The 26,074-nt window shown below is 37.2% G+C and overlaps 1 protein-coding gene across 1 annotated transcript in view; it reads right to left on the reverse strand.

Moving 5' to 3' along the window:
• The window catches only part of MYO3B (myosin IIIB), a gene marked incomplete at both ends in the record, with an annotated part of 190,770 nt that overhangs the window by 16,294 nt on the left and 148,402 nt on the right, over nt 1–26,074 (reverse strand). The window contains 2 exons of the mRNA XM_082763227.1: nt 23,498–23,636; nt 24,524–24,587. Coding sequence (XP_082619353.1) covers nt 23,498–23,636; nt 24,524–24,587 — 203 coding nt within the window. The remainder of the gene's footprint in view (nt 1–23,497; nt 23,637–24,523; nt 24,588–26,074) is intronic.

Consider the following 26,074-nt stretch of genomic DNA (forward strand, 5'->3'; position numbering starts at 1 on the left):
GAAAAATGTAATTATTGTCCATACTCAACAAGAAGTCAGTTAGTGACACCACAAGTGGTTTTTTAAATGGTATCCAAAAGTCTCTTCTAAATTACTGGCATTTGAACATGAGAAACTATTACAGTAGAGTACAAAGTCAATAAAACGATCTCACTAGACTTGGCAACAAGCATAAGCAGTTTTATCTTTAAAAATAGCCTAATGCTTAGTAGTATAACCTCCAAATTAAGTTTAATGGGTGAAAATGATTAAAGATTTCTGCAAGGTGTTCCTGCTTCTTGGCCATTAGCATGTCACATCAGGATAATTTAAATCTCCTTTCAGTTCTGCGTACTTGAGATCACAGCTCTCCTTATTTTGAAAGGGGAGGGATTTCTACCTCTGTAGAAGAGAAGCATTCCAGTCAAAACTCTTCAGCAAGTGCTGTGGCCGGACAACTGTAACTGCACCCGAGTTAGAAGTTAGTCAGGCTTCTTTCTTATTCATTTATTTCTTTGCTAATACTGGAATTTTAGAGCAACAGAAACTTTTTTTGTGAATTCAGGTCATATTAGCTAACAGTTTCAGCTGAAATTACATGAAAAAACTTCAGAGATGTTGAAACAATTCATTCTGGCATCTCAAAAACAAAACATTCTGATTTTGTCACAAGGGGACTCCCTTCCCAAAACAGAGGAGGTAGTGCTGCCACCCCTGATATCTAAAAACTCAGTGATTAGGCCATGTTCTTAGGTTGTGAAAGATGCAGCTTCAAACACCTCCTTTAACAGATTTGGTACAGGGACTTGAACCCAAACATCAGGCTTCTCAGGAGAGTAACCTAACTGCTGGGCTAGAAAATATTCTTAGGTAGGTTTTTCTCAGCCTCATTTGTTGAAAGTGTCCCACTTTGCATAAAGTACTTAAATATTCATTGAAACGGAGATTGAAAGCCAGGTGCTGGCCTGCTTTTCCTCTGACTGCTCAAATTACCACAATCTTAAGTCATTCACATGCTCTCTGTTTCTGTGGCCTACTTACAATTTAGTGTACATTCCACCAATGGGAGAAAGGCGAGAAAGAAAAATGCTTTCTTCTCCAAACTTCTACATCTGCCTTCGGCATAGCCCAGGCCAGTAAAACTACGGATTGGTCAAAGTTTTGTAACTTACCTTCAGAAGGACAGTAGCATGGAAGGTAAGAAATCATCATTTTCCAACACATAAAGTAGTTAAAAATAAAGCAGTTAAATGACAAGAAACACTATTATTTAAAGGAGAAAGAAGTGAGACATCTGCATCTATTTGTATCCAGTGTTTATCCCTATTGGCACAATTAATAAAAGCTATGCATAAATCACATGAAGTTCATTAAATCCACTGGCTCCGGCTGCCGACTAATTGGTAAATACATACTTGATAAAAATGTAAAATGAATGCCAACTCCACATTTTAAAACTGGTTTCTAGTTAAGATGTCTCTGCTTCCCAGTTGCCTTTCCAACAGAGCTTGATTTTCATGGTTATTGGTCTTAGAGAAACAATGGTGCTGAGAACTGTGCCAAAACATCTTCGGCTCTAGAGGAAAACAAAAAGGCAGCTCTGTTGAGCTTACCGAGACCGAAGAGCTAGCTATTCTGTGTCCAGATTAATTTTCTGATGTAGCAGTGTGTCTAAGGCCTGCTGAAGTCAGCTGTGAATATTTCAGCAGAATCTTTCAGGCAGTTCAAATCCTTTGCGAATGTCGCCTTTAGCACTTACTTCTGCAATGTTGCACTCAACTAGTGCTACATGAAGGTGTCATTGCTCAATGAAACTTTGAGTGAGTTAAATCTGGCAAATTGTATTAGATTACAATTTGAGTAACTATACAGGCCTGTGCCTGGAGCAGACAGAGTCTGACACTGCTGGAATTACACACAAATGAAAACTACTTATGAAAAAATTGATGGCTGCGTGACTGGCTGTGTCTGGAGCCATCTACCTCAATGCATCCCTCCGTGCATCTCCACTCTCAGGCAGTGTGAATGAAGCCTTTGTACCCCTCAGCCCACTATACCCTGCTTTCAGAGGAGCCATGAGGAAAAGAGGCCAGCATCCAGCTAGCCACAGATTTTTTTAGATAGGGAGCTCAGCAAAAGGCTTTAATACTTAAAATGTCTTTTAACAGATCTGTGGAAAGCCCCATCTGAAGGGTCTCTTCTTGCCACCATCACTGATGGCTCTGATTGTGGAAGGCCTGCCTGACATCAAACAATCCCAGATGCAGAGGGGCCTTGGGAGCTAGCCCAGCGCTTTGTCTGGGCCCAACCTCAAGTTTTCTGTATTTACATTTTTTTCCAAAACATGATTTAGAACAGATGTTACTGGACACCACAGCTCTCCTCCAGGGTTCGGGCAGAAAAATCACAGCAGAAGAGGGAGATACAGAGCTGCTCAAGTTATATTACAAGGGGATATTGATCTGTACTGCAAAGAGGGGGCAAATTCTGTTCATCTCCAACTTCAGTTTAATTAGACCCATGTGCAAACATCCTTGCTGGCTTCCTTCTAGTAAGGCTCAAGCAAAACGCTTGGTTTGATTGTGAACAGGCTTATAACCAAGTGGACTATTTTCGGTTAGGGATGGTTTAGGACCATCTCTGCTTGTATTCTCTGTCCCTGACACTGACTTTGACAGTGCCTGAACAACATATTCAAAGCACTTGCCTCAAACCACACTTATGGTGTGCATGTTTAAAACAAAGGATGAAATAATGTTGACAAACAGTATTACGAAATTGATACAGCTTTAATAGTGGCTTAAAGAAAGAAATGGGAATAAGAAACTCCCTTCTTCTCTAGACAATGGGTGGTGAAATGAGCTGTCCGCAATGGAGGGAAAAAGCTCAAAAAGAAACATTTGGAAACAATACAATGACATATGGTCCCATATGCTGAATCTATAATGCTTCCTAATTCCTTCAGGGTAAAATTCACCCTTTTCCTGAACAAATTCCAAGTAGCTGGGATTTGCCTATGAGGACTAAAGGAGAGAATAAAATTTGACCTCTATACGCATACAGACAAGACACATGGCTGTGAAGCAGCTTCTCTGCAATTGCCATCTTACCCACTGATTGAAGCACCACTCAAATTCTTTTCACCCTTTTGTGGGTATTTATAATTGCTGATGCACATGCTCATGTGCATCATGAATGCTTCCCCTGTAAAGTGCTCCCCAGTGCAGAGGATGTGCTCAGCTTTCTGAATCAAGGTGGTACAATAGATTAGCTGGAGTTGCTTTAAAATCTTATACAGAAAGCTGCATGTCAGTGCCAATAAGGCATGCTCATGACACTGTTTTGAATGAGTTTTGTCCTGGGTATTATCTGAGCTGACTCTGAGGTTCTACTTTGGTACTTTAGCTGCCCAACTGGCTCAGCTCAAGAATGGTGTACCAAGAAAGCTGATCTACAGCAAATATGGGAGCCTAGCGAGAAGACCTCTAAACATGAGGTACTGCATAACCCAGGCTTTGAGAAGGATTTTTTACTACATTAAGATGGCTCTTCAGACAGAGTTGAAGCTGTTGGGAGAGTGAGCACCTTACCTTACAAGCAAATTCCTATGGAATTAGTTTCTACTCTATAAGGAGCATCTTCTAAAACTAGCTCTACTCATTTGGGTTCAACTCTAGGTAGGAGAATTCCATTAGCTTTTTTTATTTTTCTTCTGTAAGGCAGTTATGAAACAGTCCTGGAGATGGATATGATGGGGGATTTAGATCTCTGATTCCCCCACTAAAAACAGCTAAGACCTTTTGAGCCCATATGCAGATTAAGAAGTATTTGACTCAGTTTCTCCACCTGAAGGACAGGGACAAAGGCTATATGGACAAAAACTAAAAAATACAAGGAAGGATGCAGAGAAAGTTTAGGTCCAGAACAACTATAAACTCCCAGAATAAACTTCTGCCAAATAAGTTCCTAGAAGGCCCTAAGCTTACCTTAATGCTGAGTTTTAATACTTGAGATAGAGCCAACAGTACATTGTAAACATACCTACACAGGTACTATACATGCTATGCTACATGAATGAAAAGATTCTTTGGGAAATTCTCCTATCCTGAAGAGGAGAAATTATTATCCCTCTTCCAAATTAAAACAACCAGTTACCACTTGCCCTGCCCTGGTTCTGAAAAGGGCAATGGAGGCTTCTCCTTGGCTACTAGACACCTTTTGAAAGCTAAACCAAGATGTGGCTGAGAACTGAATGGTATGGGGAGGGAAGGAACATTAAGTCCTGTATTTTTATCTTCAGAACTACTCATTCTGATAGTTATTTGCCCCTGTCTCTTTGGTTCTTGTCTTTGCAGGTCAAAACACTTAGGGTCAGGCACTATCTCTGTTTATTTGGTGTGCATGACACCTCTATCAGAACATGAATCAGCATGAGTAGTGTGTCAGCCCATGTTGATGATAAGAGTGACGCCTGCCAGTCTCCCCCCCCGGTGGGGGAGACATTAACACTACTATTTATTTATTTATTTTTTTAAGAAGAAAAAACAAAACAAATGTGAACTTGACACTCTCACTAGACCATCACTAGTGCTTGGAAAAGTCATCTCTCTTCTCATTTAATATTTAGAAATACTTAAGAGTTTGAGGAAAATATTTTCATGGAATGTTTGATGTAAAAATGCTTGAAGGCAGATAGATTTTTTCAGTTAACATTTCAAAATTGCTTCAAGACTGGATGAAGGATCTGATGAAATGCTTCTATGTTTTAATTTTCCAGATGGAAAATGAAACTCTATTTAATATTTAAAAGGTCTTTTACAAAATACACAGAACTATTTAACACTACCTGGGTTATTCTGCAGGAAAGGGAATGGAAACAAACATGCCTGAATATAAGTCCCAGCAGCCACTCTGCAGTTCATTCACCAGAAGACTTTGGTGAACACAATTACATCCTTCCAAAGGATGTCCTTCCTCACAGAAAGCACAGAGCCAACAGATTCTTGTCAAATAATCTGAATAATGATTGGGAAAAAGAAGGATCAACTCACCCATGACAAAGCTCATCTTCTAGATGGCCTGAGGCTGGTACTTGTCTGAAAATACCCTTAGATTGACTGCAAAGCAGCACAGTGTACAATTACTGCACCTACCTCATATTTCCTGGAAGAGGACAAGAAGCAGATAGGTCTACATCCCTTATAGACCTATAAGGTCCATATCACTTATCATCTGGCTGATTGACTAAGTTGTCTTTACATGCAGCTGGGAATGTTTTATATCAATCTCCTTCACATTCTTTCTTTAGTGACTGCCCTTTTTGTCTACTTAATTTCCTCTTGCATTAAGAGGGCAGTTTCTGGATAACTTAGCTCCATGCATGTGTGGAATGACTGATACCTGTTAGATGTATCACTGCACCATTTACTCTAGAATGGACTAACACTTTAAAAATGGATGGTAGGTTGCAGAAGAGCTGTCATTTGTTGATTCACTAAAAAACAACCTTGTCTTGACCACTCTGATCCAAAAACAGCAGATGCTTTATTCAATCTTCACATTATCCTACTGCCTTCTACAGTGGAATCACTACCACCTTAAATCTGGAAGATGGTCCACTGATCACAGTCTGTTTTCTCAACGTAGAGAGGACAAGATTTGCTCTGTCATGATGACTAATTGCTGTTATTTACTATAGAAAGACATGGACCTACTTGAAAAATTAGGGTTTGAATAGTTCACAGGACAGTGAGCAAGAAACAACATCTTAGACTTTCTTCCTAGCTCTGACCAGCTCAGCTGTATTTCAAGACAGCTTTGGTATATATGCACCTTTCAAGGCAAAAATGAGAAAAACAATTCTTTCCGTAACATTCAGTCTTTATCAGCCTGCTATAGCAAACAATGCAGATTAATCTCTTGTAAGATCCTGTAGTACTAGCAAGACTTGTTTTAAGCTTTCCCTGTTCATTTTTCTCACCTTTCAAAGGTATCTCTACACTGCAAACTCACTCCTCCTCTGCCAAAACTGTATCCCCTATCCTTGAATATTTATAACAATAACTTGGAGGAAAACCAGTCTACAGACTTAGAAATCATGATGCACTAAATGCACATCAAATTTCTTGTTAGGGCTAATTCATCTGCATGGAGTGTTAGGATCACACTGCATTACAGCTTCTAGTTCCAGTTCATCTGGAGGCAGCTTGAGAGTGCTTGCTACCTTATGAGTAACATGCATCCCGAGGTACTTTAACATATAAATTCCTTAACAGAGAATTACAGAAATGTACTCTAGCCCAAAGACACAACAAACTTATGATTCATCTTCACTACTCTTGTCCAAAGAAATTTTCTATGAAGCAGATGACTTTTTTTTTTTTTTCTTTTTCTTCACTTCTTGCACTCTGTGTATGACAATTTATTAAAATCCAGCAAGGTTCCCATGAATACATCTATTTTAGGGCCTAGCACTGTTACGGGCACACATACTTACAAGTTGAAAACCATCTGTATTTCAGTTTCTTGGATAAAGGGATTTGCCATCTTAAAAGCTGGTGGTAGTTTACAGTTTTAGAGTGATATTAGATGCCCTGACAGAAAGCGATACTGCACTAGTACTGCAAAGTACTACATGTATGAAACCAGAACTCAATCTACCATAAGAACTCAGTTTTCCATTTGGAATCTGTGATTGAAAACTGTTAATTCTTAATTTTGTTAAGAATCAGATCTTAACTTTGCAATGACTTCTTTTTCATCTGCATGCAAGATTTTTAAAATAAGACTGGTGTTTCCTTTAATTAGTATTTGATAGAGTATTAATATTCCTATTTATCTTCTACATGCCATATGGATTAAATTCTCATTACTTTTGATCTTAATACTTTTAAAATATGGAAATCAGCAAACAGACAGCCTCTTTAAAGCAGTGTTTGCACACCACATCTATTATTGCCTTGGGCAATAAAAAATATCTGCATTGCTAAAATTCCAGAATTGTGAGGAAATCTTGAAAAATCAGATATTAAACTGATCAATCTAGACAAATAATGTAATGACCAAATGAACTGCAGCCCTTTACTTTCAGATGTATCTAAAAACAACATTAAAAGTGTCAAAGACCATTAGAGAATATGTACTTAAAATGGATCAACAAACTTAATTTCTAGAAGGAGAAGGATGTTTTCACAGATTGATCTAATTCCAGATAAAATGCTTTAAAAGAATACAATACTTTTTAAAAAAAACCTTACCTTTAATCTCAGACATTAAAAATACAATTTGGTTTCGTTTTTATGGAAGATACTGTTATCTGAATTCAACTATTTTTCCAACATGCTAGAACATTGCTCATGAGTAGTTTTGCATGGTCACGTATTTCAGTTTATCTGAATAAAGCAGAGAGGAGAAATGTATGGGACTCAGCAATATAAAGAACAGGTAAAGAGAATACATGGAACTCACATCTCTGTTCACATCTCTATGGAATCTCCGATGGCATGGGAAGCATTTGCATTTACTGGTTCAAAAATACTACTCCACGCATCAGTGGAATAATATTTATGAATGCCCTAGTCTGAAAACAGAAGCTTATCCTAGTCATTTTACTTTTGGTCTTCCTACAATATACAATAACAAATCTATAGCAAGGCTTGCTGAATCTCTGTTTACATTATATTGCTGAAGCATATGTCAGAGAGTTTTCAGAAGAAATTAAGAGAAAACATATCTGAAAACAGGCTGTCTCCTTCTATGCTCTGACTGGAAGGTGGAGGGAGGATAGTACGTAGATACATCCACATCCTGTTCCCCAGAGCACTTGTGCACTGCCTGCATGGGGTATCCATCCCCAACCTTTGAGCTTTGGAATATCTGAAACCATTAAGAAATATCTTCTGATTTTAAAAACAACAACAAACAATAAACAAACAAACAACCAACAATCATTGCTCTTCAGTATCAGGAAAGGCATTCTCAGGGAAAATGGGCAGTGCTGGGTCCATTAGTCTCTTTTTTTTCCTTCTTTTTATTTTTTCTGATCTCATCTAAAATGCACTGAGTCCACGGGACCTTCTCCATTGTCTTGACTAAACTCTGAATACAGGCCAGAAGCTTGACAGCCTGATGTATTTCTAGCACCTTGCTTTTATTTTGGTTATTTTAGGAGCCTAAAGGACTAAAAATTGGTGTTTATCCAAATGTCATCCAAGACCAAAGGGAAAGCCTTAAATTTGATCATGAGGCCATGTTTGGAAAAGTTAATACCAAACAAAAACTAGAGCCTGAGCTTGTTAATCCTATGGCACAGTGGCAGTGCCTAGACCATGACTTGCCTGGGTGCACACCAAGCAGAAGGTCCACAGCTTGCTTCCAGAGGAGGCAGTGAAAGTTTCCTGACACAAAGAAATCAAGATTTGGCCCTTAATTTGAATGACGATTTAGTTTAAGACATAGTCTACATCAGTAAATTCTATCAATGACTTTATTTCTTACCATCACCTGGATTGATAAAAGTCCTCAGCTAGAAAATATTGCTATTTTTTACCAGAACAATTTATTCCATCTGGCAAACTGCTTTAAGGACTGCTTCACTGTGATGAGAAGCCTTTCCAGCAAGGAGGTTTGCTGGCATACATCAGCAGAACAGCTATATTTTCAAAGCCTACTAACTGCAGACACAGCCTAGCTGGTGGGTTCTGTGCATGGTAGTTTCTCCAGTGAAGAGACTGCTAACTCTGCTGAAGTAAAGTAGGCTTTTCCTGTAGATGCCCTCTTGCATAAGACTACAGCAAAAACCACATTTGTTTCACAGAAATCTGCAAGTTGTAGCCATACATACATACCAAAAAGAAAACACATCAGTGCCCCTAAACTTCCAGAAATCTGATAAGTACTGCAAATGTTATCCTGAAATTCCTATGCAGATAAATTTTTTTTCCCTCGCAATTTTTTACGAAGACATCATTACTAGGGCATTTCTTATCTAAATAGCAATTGTACATCTATAATTGTCTTTAGGATAGCTAGGTAACACAACATTTTACAAGTAATTTAAATTTCCCTTTTAAGCATCTCAGTGACACTGTAGTGTCATTGGACACTGCAGCACTTAGTTATTGCATCTTTAATGCTTTGTGCACTTCTGTCACAATTATTGCACATTACTGTTTCACAACACAAGTAATGTAATATTTTTGTCTTGACCATGCAATATCACATAGAAAAGTTTGTTCCCAGCCATGCAGTAGTCTATACCGTTCTGATTAATACTTTAAACTTCAAATTCTAAGCAGTCATTTAAAATCCACATTTTCATCATTTTCACATTGAATGGTCTTATTTAGGCAATGAGTGCTATGGACATTAAACAAGACATATGAGTAACCACTACTACACGCTAAAGGATTGGGCCCTTCCTTCATCATCAACCTCTGCCTGTAACCGCAGCGTTTGTTATATTCAGAAGGAGGAGATGCTGCAAACAAGCCTGTGAAACTCAGTGTTAAGAAATCAAGGATCTCTTGGCTACTGAACTCACAGCTCTGTTCTCTAGTTAGTTCACAAGCATTTTATATCAAAGGGATGCAAATGTGAAGATTTAGAAATAAAGGAATAGCTTTCAAATTTGAGGCTAAATAAAAAGCCTGACAAGCAATACTTTTAATAATCCGTATCGCTTTATACACAATATTCCTTCCTGTAACTTAAACACATTGCTCCACAGCAAGACTCAAGTTCATTTACACCTCTGCTCCAGTCGTGAGACTTACTCAGTTCAATGACATAGCACTTACAGAAACTGCATCAGAGTACCTTATGGAAGCGACCCCATTAAAATAAGTTCATGCAGCTATTACAAGTAAAACTTTGCCTTACCTTCCATTTTTTTCATCACTAGGATCTGGAAACCTCCTGTCTGCCTCCCCATGACACATGGCACATCCACATGAAAATAATCTTGGACTTTCCTATTTCAAACAGCTTCGCAAGCGCTTTTGCAAGTGCCAGCTGAACTCCGTAGGCTTTGTGTCATGGTAGTAGTCATGCTGAACAGCTTGGTGGGCTATAATTTATTCCAGACACCCGTGGCTGGTCAGTTCTGGTAAGAGCTGAGGCCAACCACTTCCTCATCTCATCTGTGATGTTACGTACCCACATGGAAACAGATAGAGGGTACTCTGGCAGAGTACAGACTACTTTCATGGGCAACATGAGAGAAAGGACAGTTCTCAGAACATCTCACCTTCCTGACCCGGCACCATAGGCCACACATTCTCATGAGAATGTGGCACAATCAGGATATCAAATGACCAAAGTCTATTGTTTAAAACAGTTCAACTGTTTTAGATTAACGATGACTTCTATTCCTGTGTCCCAGTAAAAAGAGGGCCTTGTTTCAGTTCTAGATCACTCTTGGCAAGTCAGCTGGGAACATGCAGAACACAATGTTCACCAGCTTCCAGCACACTGCTGCCTTCCTGCTCTGAGCTTTGTCATCCATTTACATGAAAACAGGCATAGGCCCATCCCACGAAAACTTGTTTTGCTCAGTTTGTTTTTGTTTCAAAAGGTCCTTCAGGGGAAAGAATCTGGTCAAAAATCCAGCAACATTTATTCAAATTGTTTTTATAAAACACACTTGGGGCTCCAATCTGTGGGAGCAGTATTTTTAAATCTTTGTTTTTTTGTTTCTGATTTGTTGTTCTTACTCAATGTTCTGATGTTGGTATGAACAAAGCCAAACAAAAACCCAAGCATTAGTTTAACTAATGTAAACCAGATACAATGGGCTAGATTTATAGACCAGCCATGCTTATTCGTGGTGTAGCATGAGGATGCATGATGAAGTCAAGTATAATAGGCCTAATTTACAGTTGCCCTGAGGCCCCTTCAGAGAACACCCCTAGCACAGAAGGCCTGTTTGCTGCATGCAAAGCCATCTCTGTGTCTTTGCTCCTACTTGTCCCAGGATAGGAAGCACACTAAGGCAGGGCAGTACAAACCTGAAAAAAAAAAAGCCACTAGGGTGAAAGGCTGCAGGATGCACACAAAAAAAAAATAAATCCCTTTTCACCTATATCCTCTCATTTTCCCTAGTTTCAGCCACTGATACTGAAGTTGGGAAACCTCTGCAGGCACAGGCACATCCTTCCCTGCTACACCCTTTCTAGAGGTTACAGGAGGCATTTGGTACACACCAGCCCAGCGCCTGCAATGCTCCAGTTAGCTTGCACATGGAAAGGTAGACGTGGCTGCTTTTACAGGCAGATTCAGCTCTTCTGTCCATCATAGGTACCAGTCAGAATTTTCAGAAGAACTCAGCTACCTCTTTAGCATCTAACTTAGTAGGCAGGTTCCCAAGGCAAATTTTGAAAATCTCCCCAGGAATGCATGGCCATTTAGGGTGTCACTGAATGCTTTGGAAAATGTAGTTCTATTTTGCCCCAGAAAAAGACTTTTTGGAAACTCTTAATAAGCTGGCCAGAAGTTCTACTGAAGCCGTACCCCATAATGTTTATGCTTCTCCAGTCAAAACAAATTTACTTATCTATACCCTTCAGGAGAAATTCAGTACTTCCATGCTAGAGAACCTTTCCCAACCTCCTTTGGCTCAGTTTTACCCCCACACATCACTTTAAGCATGTTTGCTGTTCTGGGTGTGTTCTGTCTCCTTGAAGAGCAAGAACATGAGCATTTGCACACCTTCACGGGGCTGTAGGGAACATGTGTGAGGCAGGAACTAATTTTTCTAACTGCAGTGAAAGGAACTGCAAATCCAAAGACAGCCAATAGTGTTCTTATTCCTGACAGATTTATTTGGCGTATTTGTTTGACAATATCAAGGGAATATGCATGACATCTAACACTTATTTTATTTTTTACCAGGGCACAAATGAGAACACAATGTCTTCTTCCAAAGTCTTATTATATTATTACTTGGTTAGTTACAGGCTATAACCAGAGATAAAACTGAGGGACGCTTTCTTTCAGCAAGAAGGGATAAAACCACTATGCTTGCAATGGCTTGGATCTTGATGACACACTGATAAAGACTGTCCTTAAATACTGATCTTAAATTGTCTGCCAACTTGAAGAGTAAATCATGCCCTAATTCTCTGAAGCCACTACCAATTCAGCTGAAAGCTGTTCTTCTTAAAGAAGCATGTCCAAAAACCATGGCATATCTTGCTCTGCTTCAGATGACCCTGCACAGTCACAGCCTTCTGGAAGAAATAACTAACCACCACAAGAAGCTCTAGAGCAGCATGAACTTGACTCAGAACTCTGGCCAAAATTCCAGTACATTTGGAAAGGCAGATAAGGTGCAGAAACAGTCCTAGGTTAACAAATTCAAGTCGGACTCTCAACAACCCTAAATTACAAAATGTTAATGTCTCACTTAGGTCCAACCTTGAATAAAAAGACAGGTGTAAACAGCTGAAAAAAAACCACCCTTATGTAAGGAAATAAAAGAGAAGAAAAGGACTGAAGGGTTTTTTTTTCAAAGACGAAAACTGCCCCAAAGCTAAGCTTGACTCATTTAAAACCAAACAACCAAACTGTTTAACTTGTGCTCGCAATGACCCCTCCTGTAATCCATGAAGAAAATTATGTCATAATTTGACCCAGCATGCATTAACAGTTTAATAGTGATTTATTTAGATCCTGCAGAGATCATTACAATTTTTAATGACATATGACTGCCAAAAGTAGAAGGCATTATAGCTATATGATTGCACTAGAGGGGACAGTGAAACACAGAATGTATGACTGTAAATGTCATACATTTACAGTCCAGTGGGGGTAATCTCAGTTTCTCCTTTCTCAGGTAACTTTTGGAATATTATTCTAAAGCTGAGTGAATTGCTTAACTGACTCTGCTATTTGGAGTCTCATGCTTTATCTTGTCTCTTTTCTTGATGTGGTATTATGTATGGACATATTTGTCCTCTGTTTTTTCAGGTGTTTTGGATAGCCTTCAAAATTCATAAATAAGAAATGAAAAATGGTCACTGAATGAATGGTTGTATTCCACAAGGGAAAATTTCCCTTATTTCATCTAATCTGTTCTTTATTTTCAAAGATTTTGGACTAGTTATTGATCCAGTCTTTTAGAGACACACAATTCATAAGCATAAAGAATAACTATGTTACAAATAATGATGCATTAATATGGGCACTAATGCATAGGAAATAGTTTAATAAGTATTGATTATCCTTCAAAATTTTTTTGCCTTTCAAGGGACAGCATGAAGCATACCTTTCCTACACCAACAAAGTAATGTACTCCTTTCAAATGCTCTCAAGCTTTTCTGACTGTGTTTATTTTGTGGATGTGATGAGGAGAGGGAGTTTTGTGAATTTAAGTGTTTTTCCTCAATGTGTGTCATGACTGGCTTGTTCTGTATGGCACTACCATGTAGGCAATCTTAAAAAAAAAAAAATCACAAAAAATTAAAAATCTTAAAGCTACAATTTGCTTATGATGCTGAAATGTGGTAATAAAAATCCCACTTCATCTTCAGTGCTGTGAGACATCTCTGCTTTGTCTCCCTGTGTTGACCACTGTCACCAGTGAAGGTTTCATAATAGATTACAGCTTGCAAATGAAAATATCTACTGACTACTCATGTGAAATTCCATTTTTCTAAAGTAGTTAAACTCCTGATACGAAGGTGAGAAATTCACTCTTTTCAAGCCGTAAATGAATGATCAAAAAGGCAAAGAGTGACCCTTGATACAGACAACAGAAAACTGTCTGTTTGCTATAAACTCTACCCAACAGCTGTTCTGAATATCATTGCAAGGGGCAGACCCTTATGAGGAGGTTAAAAACATTAGTACTTCCAATTTTTCAGTTTCCTATGAATGAAAAAAATACTTGGAAGCATATGGACAACAACAGATGAAAGGAATTGATATCACTTTATCTCTAAGTTTGATAAGCAAAATATGAGGGGTGGGCTCAAACTGGAATCTTGTATCTGTACCCCTTTGGGACACTGGATGCGGATCTGAACTTTATATATATTCAGCTGTTTCTGAAAAGAAATCAACAGCTCAAAATTTTTTGTTACACAGATATCTTTTACCTATTTTTAGCTATAGTAGCTGCTTGTTTTGAAATTTTAATACAACACTCATAGGCTGGTACTCAAATTAGTTCACAGTTTTTTTTGCAGAGCTGCAGCAAACTTTTTTTTTTTTTTTCAAATAAGCCTTTCAAAACCCACAAGCTTACTGTTATTCATTTGATAGTCATGCTCTTTATCATAACTAAGAATATGCAATAAAGAACAGCATTAAAAGAATATAGAAAAAACAATTGCACCACTTTGCTGGAGGGCATTTTTGGTGTTTGCAAACCCCAGTACGACAGAAGGAGGCTGGAACAATGCAATAGTTTTTTCCTCATTCTGAATGTGATTTGTGTGTGTGCACAAGGCAAAAACAAGCACACCGGTGAGAGGGAGTCCCAACAACAGCACACCCACAAAGACACAGCCAAAGACCTGAAGACTTACTTCATAGCCTATAGAGAAAACTAGCTGCAGTTGAAGGTGGAGAACTTGTATAGTTCTCCAACTTTAATTCTAGGCAATCACATGTATTCTGTTTGATTCCTAACAAAAGTGTGTGTCAGATGGGACAAGTCTTTCATTGGTACTCCTGATGCTGTTCAGCCATTTGACTTTCCTCTCCATCCTCCCCTTCAGACTTAGCCCAGACTAATACGACAAGCAAGAGGCAATACTTAGTAATTATATAGGGCCCTTCTCATGCTGTTTATTGCTTATGCTTGCACTTCTACACAAAATAGTCTGATTTCTAACAGGCAGGACAAACCTTAGAGACAAAGAATTGGTACTAAGACATTTTGAGAAAGAGAAATACTAGAATTCATCAAACTGCTCTTTCCATATATGTTATAACAAAGATACATTTGTTTCCTGCCTGAGCCCATGTAGAAAAGCAGCTCCTCCTTCCCATATTGGCAGCAATAGCAATTCTTCCTGTGATTTTGGTGTTCTTATCTTCCCTTAGGGGAAAGGTGTTACAAGCAGGAAAGGTGGGAGTGTGGCTTTCTATTTCTGGTGTACTGCCAATGTCAGCCAATGCACGAGTACAACTGGCTCTCAGTAATTCTCTCTATATGCAAGAAAGATCCTTAAGAAAGATTATCCTTGCCTGGGGGACAGAAATGAGCTCTACAAGCTAGTAATTACTGCTACAAGGTAGTATTTGCTATTGCTATATTCAACTTAACCATTAAATCAACTGAGGTCATACGCGAGAGAACTAAAATGTGGAACACTTTAATGATGGAGAACAAAGGAACGCAATCACTGTCAGGAGCAGAGCTGAGTCACAATAAACAAGTGATGCAAGATAATTTCTTTCCACCCAAATATTTCATCACCAGTTAATGATTTATTGAACACAATACCTATTGATCAAACAGTATCTGCGAATAACTCATATCTCCAGATATTCACACAAGTTGTTGCAAATATTTTATCTCATCTATCCTTTACGTGTCAGAGGTATTATTTTACTCATTTACACCTATCAACCATACTAACTGTATACTATGGTTTGGATTTCCATCCACTAGGACAATTACCCAGACTAGAATGCCGAAAAAAATACGAACATATGCAAAGTATGTAAGATTTTGAAATTAAAAAAAAAAAATCAGAAATAAATTTATGGGGCTTTCACAGGTTTCCCATACTATCCCATACAGCAGGTGAACTGTAGCTTGTGTAAGAAAGACAGTGCTAGACATCATGTGTTAAAGGAAGAAACTGATCCATTACTAAAATCTGTTTTTGTGGCACAATATTATTTTGTATACTATTTAATTTTATTAAATATATCATATTCCTTACTATTTTCATATTTTTCAATGAGAGACATACGTGTTCTCTTTTTATTGCAAGTGAACTGAAAGTTTTCCCTGGAAGCCTTTAAAAGACGTTTAGATGTAGAGCTTAGGGATATGGTTTAGTGGGGACTGTTAGTGTTAGGTTAGAGGTTGGACTCGATGATCTTGAGGTCTCTTCCAACCTAGAAATTTTGTGATTCTGTGAATTTCAACATATTATAGAACTAACAGTGAGACCAGTGGTCTCTGGAGAACTTTTTATATGTGCAGTTTATTTCTGCATTTTACTTGCATCTTATTTTATTGCTCACCTTTGATACTAATCAGTCATGGCTGCAGGTCAAATCTTTTTGCATCAGAAGCAATCACAATAACCAATCCAGAAGTAAACCAGTCTATAATGAAATTCACTGCCTAGGGCTAAACACAGAGCTAACATGTGTTTAACAAATCAAGGCTTGTGTTTATCACTTGTCACTGTTTGTGTCTTTGTCTACTGGAGGAAAAAAAAAAAAAAAAAAGAACAACAATTAAGAAGCAGGAGCAAAGAGAAACTTAGGAACAGCACAATTTATTTTCAGACTTGTTGTGCTGTTACTTCAGCAGAATGCAGTCTGCAAATCATGAGTAGAAAAAGGTTTAACAAAGCATCTGTGAGTCCAGAATACAAACGTCATCAGTGCAAGTCATAGCTGAAAACTTTGCATATGACAGAGAGAAGTTCAACTGACTAAATTTAAGTTTTGGAACCAGATTTTCTGAATCCACACTTGAACTACATATTGAGAGACTGAAATACTACAACAGAGGTACGGTGATTCTCACACCAATGGCCAATGAAGCTAACTGACTCCTACACAGTAGAAATGCAGAAAGACGAAACTCAGGCTTTCCATGGGATGGGCAGGTGATGTTCCCTCATGGGGCCTCCTGCAGGGTTCCACCATAAGCAGTGCAGTGCACAATAATAGCCTTACTTGCACCAACAAAATCTATCTGCAAAGACTGCAGCCTCACTACTCTGGAAGGGTTTTTATAATTTCTAATAATGATAGAAACAATAATGATTTTTTGAGACAGCTTTATTTTCAAGCCTATTTTCTCAAGAGACATCCTAAAAATATCCTTTCTTTCATATGACTTTTGCTTATGCCCTTTTTAAAGGCAAAATGAATGACTTGCAAATGTGATTGCTGTTTACTACATCCAAAGCCCGGCATATATCTTACTGTTGAAGAGGTCAGTAAACTGCCGATACTCGATCTTTAAGGGGAAAAAAGAAAAAGAAGCTACTTTTTGTCTGGCTCATGCCAGTCAGATTTTGGCTCAGAAGCAGCAAGACACTACTGTGGCAAGATCCTTTCAATGGAAATTCATTATACAACATACCTCTTTAGCAACTTTTCTGCCTGAGGCTTCAGCTGCAACACGACTAATAGTAATTCCTCAGCTATAGTGTGGTATATGGTAGGAGAATACTATGGAGATCTCATAGTCCTCATACATAGCTACAGCAAGCTCAGTGACATCAGATCATACTACATGATCACCATCCCTGGAAGTCTTTAAAAGATGTTTAGATGTAGAACTTAGGGATATGGTTTAGTGGGGACTGTTAGCGTTAGGTCAGAGGTTGGACTCGATGATCTTGAGGTCTCTTCCAACCTAGAAATTCTGTGATTCTGTGATATGATGCTACTTTGGCTTCTTCAGTGATTCTTGTAACGTTCAGACTGTCCCATGCTCTTCATAATCCCCCAAAACACTAAATCCCAAATATGCAGGGAATTTTTCATGTTTATTATAACCAAGAGACCCAATTCCACTCACTTTTATGATAGTACTGACTACAGTCAAGTTTTTCATGATTTACATTCCTTCAGTGTAAAATTAGTCTCAGTGGGGGGCTTAAAAATGATGAAATGAAACTCCTGATTGTATGACCCAAAATAATTCTAAATAGATTATAAATTCTTTCACTTAAAATCTAGCATTCTGAAATTAATGACATCTATGTGCCAGTATCTTACCATTTGCCAATGACAACTAGCTGAAAGTCTAGGCAACGTTTCACACTATACTACGGAACAGTGGTTTTGGTTTTCATGTAGATACGAAGGTTGGCCGTAAGGAAATCAAATAGGAAGCTGTTACACAGAGAAAAACGGCTGAATGCCTTGGGCTGATCTCTCAGTTGCACAAAGTGGCTTCCTTAGTTGCAAGACATCCAGGTCTTGATACCACTTCTTGTGTGAAATATTGCCTGATCTTTATCACAATACCTATTCTAGTCAGGCTGGAATATTGTCTGTCTATGAATCAAAGCATTAAAAGTGCCCCCACTACCAAATTACTAATGACTATTGCTTTGCCATTGCTGTTACCTTTTTTAAAACAAAGCACAAATAGGAATTACAGGAGATTACAGTTGAAATTACACTACAACATTAAATTACTATGTAGAATAGGATAAATTCCCTATATTTAAGCACATTTCACGTGCAAGTGAAAGACATCAAATCAAGACTGTATGCTAGGGCTGAGACTGAGGCAGCTTAAAGAGTATTTACAGTAACAAAGTCTGACTCAAAGAAAATTCTACTCTGAAGCAAAGACCAGTAACCTGAGTATATTCACTTGAATTGGATGTGATTCTGTAATTCATTTTGAGCTTTGTATTGCTACAGCTATAAAAGACAACGCACACGTATCTATAATTGGTATAGCTTGCATATTAACACTGTTTTGCTGCAAAGGCAAAATATGGAATATCTGAATCATTGTTTATATGTTAGTGAATATTATTACATACAATTTCCAGTAAATACAACTTCAACAATATGCAAATATGCCATAATGAGATGCACGTCTTTTTTCTCAGTACAAACAAGTTCTAAAGGCTTTCCAAGGAAATATATTTTCATTCACCTTCTGAGATATCTCTTTAAATTTATATTCAGATCTTTAACATTACTTTACAGAATGTTAAAAAAATGACAATAGAAAGTATCTGAAATCAATTGACTAGTAATGTTAAGCAAGATATTTGCAAAACGCTTAAACATGTTTTTAATTAGTTTCTTCATGTTTAAGATCTCATGAACACTGATTCAGGAAAGCATTTACCTGACTATCTTAAGAATGCAGGTAAATTCTATGAAATTTATTTTGTTGATTAAGTGGATTTCCTGAAACAATTGCACCAGTGCCTCTTAAAATTACTGCAAAAGTGTAACCAGCTATAGCAACTGCTGGTGTTGTTTTGCTTATGCTTTTAAAACATGTTACCAAGTATGAGTTAGGACTTGGTACCACATGGTAGAGACAAGGACAGCTTTGGTTAACCACAGCATGAACTCCTCTGTTAATCAGAAATAGCTGGCACAATTAAAACAATAAATGTATGCTAACTGGAATAGCTAACAATATCTTAGTTAAGGCTAAATTATTTCCCAATTTAAAACAATACAATTTTAATTTTAATTTAATTTAAAACATTAGGACTGGTGTCCTACCTGTGAGCAGAAGTACTGTGGAAGGGCTCATTACTTGTTTGAGACCAACACTGCAGGTAATCTTGTTATTACTCTTAAAATCACCTCTTCCTTGCACTGCTGTTTTCACAATCTTGTTTTTGGTCTATAAAATGACTTACAAAATGTCGCATATGGTCACATTCATTCATTCATTTCAAACAATTCTGAGGTGACATGTGTCCTTATCCCTTGGACTCTGCTCAGAAGAATTTTTGTGCTTTCAGAAAAAGAATTTGCATGATCAAGTAGTCTGATTCTACTTGCTTTGGAAATCTGATCGTGCCCAATAAATAAGGATTGCATTTTCTCTCTGGCAGATCTGTCAGTTATCAGAAAAAATCAAGGTTTGTATTTCCACACAAAGAGAAGTAGATGCATTTTTAATTTAGACAACTTATTTTAAATTAAGGAAAGCAACAAAGGACTTTCAAAGACAACACAACACAACACATTTGGCTATTACACAGAACCCTTCTGGCTCCCCAGAAATATTTGTCTCTTCATCTTCTTTAAAGAGACAATACAAAGCAAAACAATTCAGAAAAACAAGATGGAATAGGGAGATATTTTCTGAAAATGTTTCATGGACTAAGTTTCAGCAAGACTATGGTCCTGAAAGAATGAAAGCTGATCACTTGTTTAAAACTGAAATTAAGCTCTAGCAAGTAATGAACAGATAATGAATTTCCTGTTTAGGATGATGAACCTGTAAGTATCACCTCTGTGATGACAACAACAGAATAAACTTTGGGGGAGTAATCCCCCATGCACACAATACTCCTTACTAAACTTGTCTGTTTAAGAAATTAAATTAAATTAATTTCTTGTACTGTCTAAGGTGGGCAGCAGCCTTCTTCCCTGTCAAGCAATAACTTAGCACATTTGATTATATACTTGTATACTTGTCCTCCACCAGTGCAAGAAACAGTGATTATCTTCACGTTTCTTCAAACCCAACTCAGCTACATTCACTAAACTGCATTTGATGATTGCTTTACCAGAAAAGGAGGAAAAAAAAAAAAAAAAAAAAAAAGAGCAAAATTAAAAATAAACATGCTAGCTCTTAATTTCCAATAGTTTTGAAAGTATGAAAGATTAAGGAATATAAAATCAAAGGGCATATTACATATTCTGACTTTTACAACTACAGTGCAAGTTTCACTACCTCAGCTTCAGAATGGGGCTGGGGATGCTGCAGATTGCATAATTCAGAACATCTCAGAACCCTGGCAAACTTCTCTGCCTCTCAAACTTTCAACATTGCAGATAAAAGTGTGCAAAACACAATTTAAACGTAATCAGCAGACATATCCTGTTCTCCCACAAGTGAACATGGCCAGAGACTTTTATGTTCTCACTTGTTTAGAATGTCTGTGTTAGCGTTAAGAGTTATGTCATCCTCTGGTCAATGTGGAGGTAGTGTTAGCTTTTTATGAACCTGTTGCATTTTCATTTAGGAAAATACCAGTTGTATTTACTTTTGAGTCAAAGTTACACTGGTCAGCTCCTTATGAAGCACTTGTTTCTCATTAACTATTTCAAACATTCTCACTACTTATTCTAAGAGAATATTGCTACTTGGCCTCTGGAGATTATGTCTGTATTGTTTTAATTCTTCTTCTACAACCTTTTTGTGACTAGAATGTTGCATTTCAGAGTTGTTAGCATTGACTGGACTCCCCTTTCCATCCTAACAAAAAAGGATAACAACAGGCAGAGTGTGTCACATCAAAGACACTGAATAGACTCCTTGGCTTTGCTACTAGCACTTCCCCAGCATCCTAGCAGAGCCAAGGGGAATTTCTGCGCAGAGCAGAGCCAGGTCCTGCATTAGTCTACTTAATAAATACATCCATAAATACAGAAATGTGTCAACTTGTAAAAAGTATTTTCTCTCTTTTGTTTTCTGTTTCCCTTCAATTGCACTAGAGCTTCACCCTAATGAGGCCTTAAGACAAGTGAGCTGCCTATCCTCCACTTTGTGCTTAAGCCTAGATACAAAGACTCCCTTCTTCAGCAAACATCAACACTGCTTCAGAACTGCATCACAGACCAGTGCAGAACCCTATCACAGTCTTTTTTTCTGTTTGTCTCTGTGCTCCAGGTCCATAACGCTACCAGCACAATGACAGAATGGTTCTGACTGCAGTGAAGCTTAAGAAGAATTCAAGATGAATGTGTAACATTGCAGAGTAAGGTTTCATTATGAAAACTAACAGTCTCCTCATTCTTTGGACCACCTAGTGGACAGCTTTTTGCTTTGTGAAATACAGCTTATGTAGTAGAGTCCCATGTTATAAAATCCATGTATTGTATACATGTTCTTATTCCAAAAGGAATGTTTGAAATTTCCTATTTCACTTCATTTTCACAACAGGTCTAAAAATATTCTGTGCTTAAAAGTATACCTCATGCACAAAGACTGAATACAGATTGAGTAGGGCATCTGAATTTCTGAATGCAAACTGTGATTTTAAAAAGAAGTTGGTATTCTTCAGCAGGTTTCCCTCCTTAACAGTCATTCATGGAAGCTGGTTTATAGGATCACCTATCTGAATTTCTTAATGCTTAACTGAGAAATTCTTTAATGCTTAGTCTTTTACATGTACATGTTTCTTAAATTGTTCAGAAGAATGTTGTCTTTATCTCTTTTTTTCAACTTGTATTCTTCTACCACTTCACATTTTCTGAAGTCTCTCTGAATTACTGGCAATGGCTGTGAATGAGATGCTTGCTAAGGGTGTAATTCTGCCAATTTTACTCTAATTGCTTTACTTCAGATACAATGTCACTGATTTCAAGAAGACTAGTTGCAGGATAATATACAATGCCCATTGAGAGTAAGGATGACAGATTTGGGCCTTGACTGCCTTTCTCAAGAGGTTTGCTGCAATGAAGATATTTTGTTTGACAGGTTTATTGTTTAACATGCAATAATTTAAGATAGTAATGCACACATCCCCTGAAGTCCCACACTATGGATTCAAAAACCCCTACAGAATGAAATGAGTGAAGAGAGTATAATGTATTTCTCAAAGTGCTGTGTTTATGTGCAACTCTGTTTTTAGTGTGGAAAACATTATTCCTGTGTATAAGACTAACAACGTTGAATTTACATTATTTCCTATAACAGAAGGGTCTCCATACATATATCTGTCTTCTTAACTTCATTTTGTAAATTGTTTAACTGAACTCTGTAAAACCTAAACACATTAATTTGCAGGATTAGGTCCCAAGTATTCAGATAAATATTTGTAGACTAACAAGATGAAAGGTGTCTCATTAAATATATAAATAGAAATGCTTACATATGACACAAGATTATGAACAATTCATTTTTAATAATAACCTGGAAGTTCATGTATTATCATTTATATGTTGACAATAGATAGAGGTATCACTTATCAATCTACTTCATCTTAAATTGTGGACTGTATTCTGTGATACAGTATTAAATTCAGGGATTTTGCAAGCACTAAATGACGACAGTGACATAGAAGAATATTTTGATAGGTATTGATTTCTTGGAATAAAAGTCATATCAGCTAAAACTCAAAAAAAAATGTCATAATATTTAAAGTTTTTAAACTGATGCTGACCATGGCAAAAATAACGTGTCAGCAAATAAAATAGAAACCACATTGCACAGATTTTAGAATAATTGCAGATGTTCCTGTGTTGCTGACTGAATCATTGTGAGTGTAAACAAACAAGTTGTCTTTCATTCTGCCAAACATAAGAGATTTCATTACTGTCTTCCACTTTTGAGGCTGGAAGGCAAAGGAAAGCTGAAGCTCTCAAAAGCCAATTTCATTTCATTAAAAAGGTATTTCAAGATTATTAACCACATTTTTAGTAGAAACTGTCTTTTAAAAATCTCTATACTTCTGCCTCTGTAATACAGGTATTTAAGGGCTTTTTTATATTTCCAGTTTGAAAACATGTAGAAGTTAGTTAGTTCCTTTATGTTTCCTGCCTTCCAAGGGATTGTTAAAAGACCTCATGAATACATAAAGCAATTCACATGCTGACAACACGTATTTTACAGATAGTAAACAAAAAATCATGGTTACACTGGTATTTTTCTTACCTCCTTTTTTAGGGGATCTCAAGGGACGTGACAACTGATGGTCTGCAACTGACTGGGATTGGCTAATTGACTGTGAGTCATTCATTTTGAATGATTTTTTTACAATAAACGGAGAAGCAGAAATCTCATTCAAATCCTTCTGGAATAAAGAAAGCTGTTTTAGGCATTCAAGAAATGAATTGATTTCACTTTGCCATGATAACTTATAGTTGTGATATCACAGAGAGCAACTTCATATTTTTTACAGCTCCAATAAATGACTAATGCTAGCTTAAGGTTACACAAAATTCTTGTGGCTTTCAGCAGCACTGACTTAGCATCCATGTCACAAACATTTGTTTACTTTTTACCATTTAACTTATTTATCACCTCTCCTCATGCAGGTAAATCATAGCATGCACTGTATGCTGATTTCCTCTCATAGTTAATTTGTATCTTTAGAAAAAAAAAGCTATAGGAAGGTATTAATCTGCTTAACATTTCTAAGTACATCATCCAAGGGATTTTGTTTTTTTAATCTTACATATGCTCAGCAGAGTTACTGGCAAAAACTGTACATTTTCTCCATTTCATCCTTTCAACATCAAATGGTAAGCAGCAAAAATTGGATCAGACTTCAAAGACTATGCTGTGCTCCAAGTCACAGAGCGACTCCTCCATTTCACATATTGAATTCGAGCAGGATATCAAAGTGCTACCAAAGAACCTCAGGTCCTTACTAAAAAAGAGGCTCTAACATCTGTAGAAAGTGAAGTGCACAGACAAATCACCTCAGGGAGCAGCTAGCATTTATTCTCAGCAGCAAATTTCCAGCCTTTTGATTCTCTTATTCGCTGTACCTCCCTGTCTTTCTACAGAACTAAAGTTCTTAGCAAGCAGGCTTTTGTCTCAAAGACTTCAAAACATCACTAACGGTTTCATGTTCAGCTGGCTATGCCAAGCAGCCATGAACACACTGCAGAACTGTGGACTCAGGAATTTGAAGTTACAATGCAATGTTGGTTTAGAATACAAACTTAGTAGTACCTTTTTTGTTTGTTTGTCAAGAAAATCAGGCACCACAGGAGAAGACTGGTTTTTGGTTTGCTGCCTAAAAACAAAGAAAAATAAAATATGTAGTTTAAATATTGTAATTTCTTCACTCTTGTAAAAGGCTTACTGGCACACACATTTTTGATGCTTTTCCTTTTTCCCCCATCCCTAATTTCTAAATATGCACATATGATCAATTCAGAGAAAACACAGACCAGTCCCATTTCCTTCTGTAAGGAAGTGCATGTTATTAAACACAGTAACTGGCTACGAGCAATCTATTTGACATTAAAAAATTGTGGATATGTGCATACGTGTAAAATGAGTTTATGAGAATTCTATGAAATTGGAATAATTTATTAAAATTAATTTGACAAGATTTTACATTAAACATTTTTTTCCTCCAGAGGCTGTGAAAAGCTGTTTTCACAGAAAAAATCAAACTTGGGCACTCAGAAAATGTGACACAGGAGGAAGAGGACAGATACATGGCTTTGTGATCTATAGACATTTGGATTAAGCACAGAGCAAGGAGTAAGAGTTCTTAGATGAACTTTGTCTGCATTTTTATTATTTTACCATTACGTGTTTTGTCACCATACAAATATTAGAGGCCAACTCCTGCTCTCATTAAAGCTAACCAAAGTGTCATAAAATGCTTCTGCAGGCTCTGATCCTTGTTAGGCCTTTGTAGTCACAGAATCTCTTCAATACTGAAGTCCACCCAGAAAGGCTTGCTCCAGAATCTTTACCTATGCAAACCCAAACAAAAGATGCTACCAATTCCATTTGCCAGATTAAAAAAAAAACAAACAGCTGAGGTTCATAAAGAGTATTTTATATGCTCACGGTCCTATAACTGGGCTTAAAAGCAAGATTTTCTGTTTGTCAAAACATGCCTCAGTCATTTAATCATTATTTACCACCTCCCTCACAATCTTTCTGAAAATACAATTAATAGCAGTTGTACTTCTACTTACAGATAAAAACATCAGAAATGTAAGCTTCAGTCATAGATTTCAGCTTATGACATATACCATAGCTTTTTTTCATAGACGGGAAAAGGCTGTTTAAGGCAGAAAGCTTTTTCGGTTTAACTTATTCAGTTATTAAAACTGAACACATTTCAGCCCTTTCAGGCACAGTGGTAGGGGAAAACATAAAGGACAAAATCTGCTTTAATGAGTAACAAAAAATATGTGTGTTACTTCAAATTTCATTTTTGTCACTAGTTGTGTTTCAGTTGGCTACATTAAATATAAATGACTCATGTTACAATAGAACATATTGAAATCTGTAAAAATGTCTGGCCACATGTGCATTTTACCTTTAAAATGTAGCTTTAAAAAAATACTTTCAATTAAAATGACATTACTGAAGGTCTTGGAACATTCCAGACTGTTACCTATTGGATTTGACAACTGTATATCACCATGCATATGTATTAGATGATATATTTTTTCTAGGGTATCCAGTTTGCTAAAATATTTCAAGCCTTATATTACAATAGAGTTTAAGCTCTTAGGTTAACTTTATCTGAAGGTG

The sequence above is a fragment of the Aythya marila genome (genome assembly GCF_965140915.1).
Source record: "Aythya marila genome assembly, chromosome: 6".
NCBI classification, from domain to species: Eukaryota; Metazoa; Chordata; class Aves; order Anseriformes; family Anatidae; genus Aythya; species Aythya marila.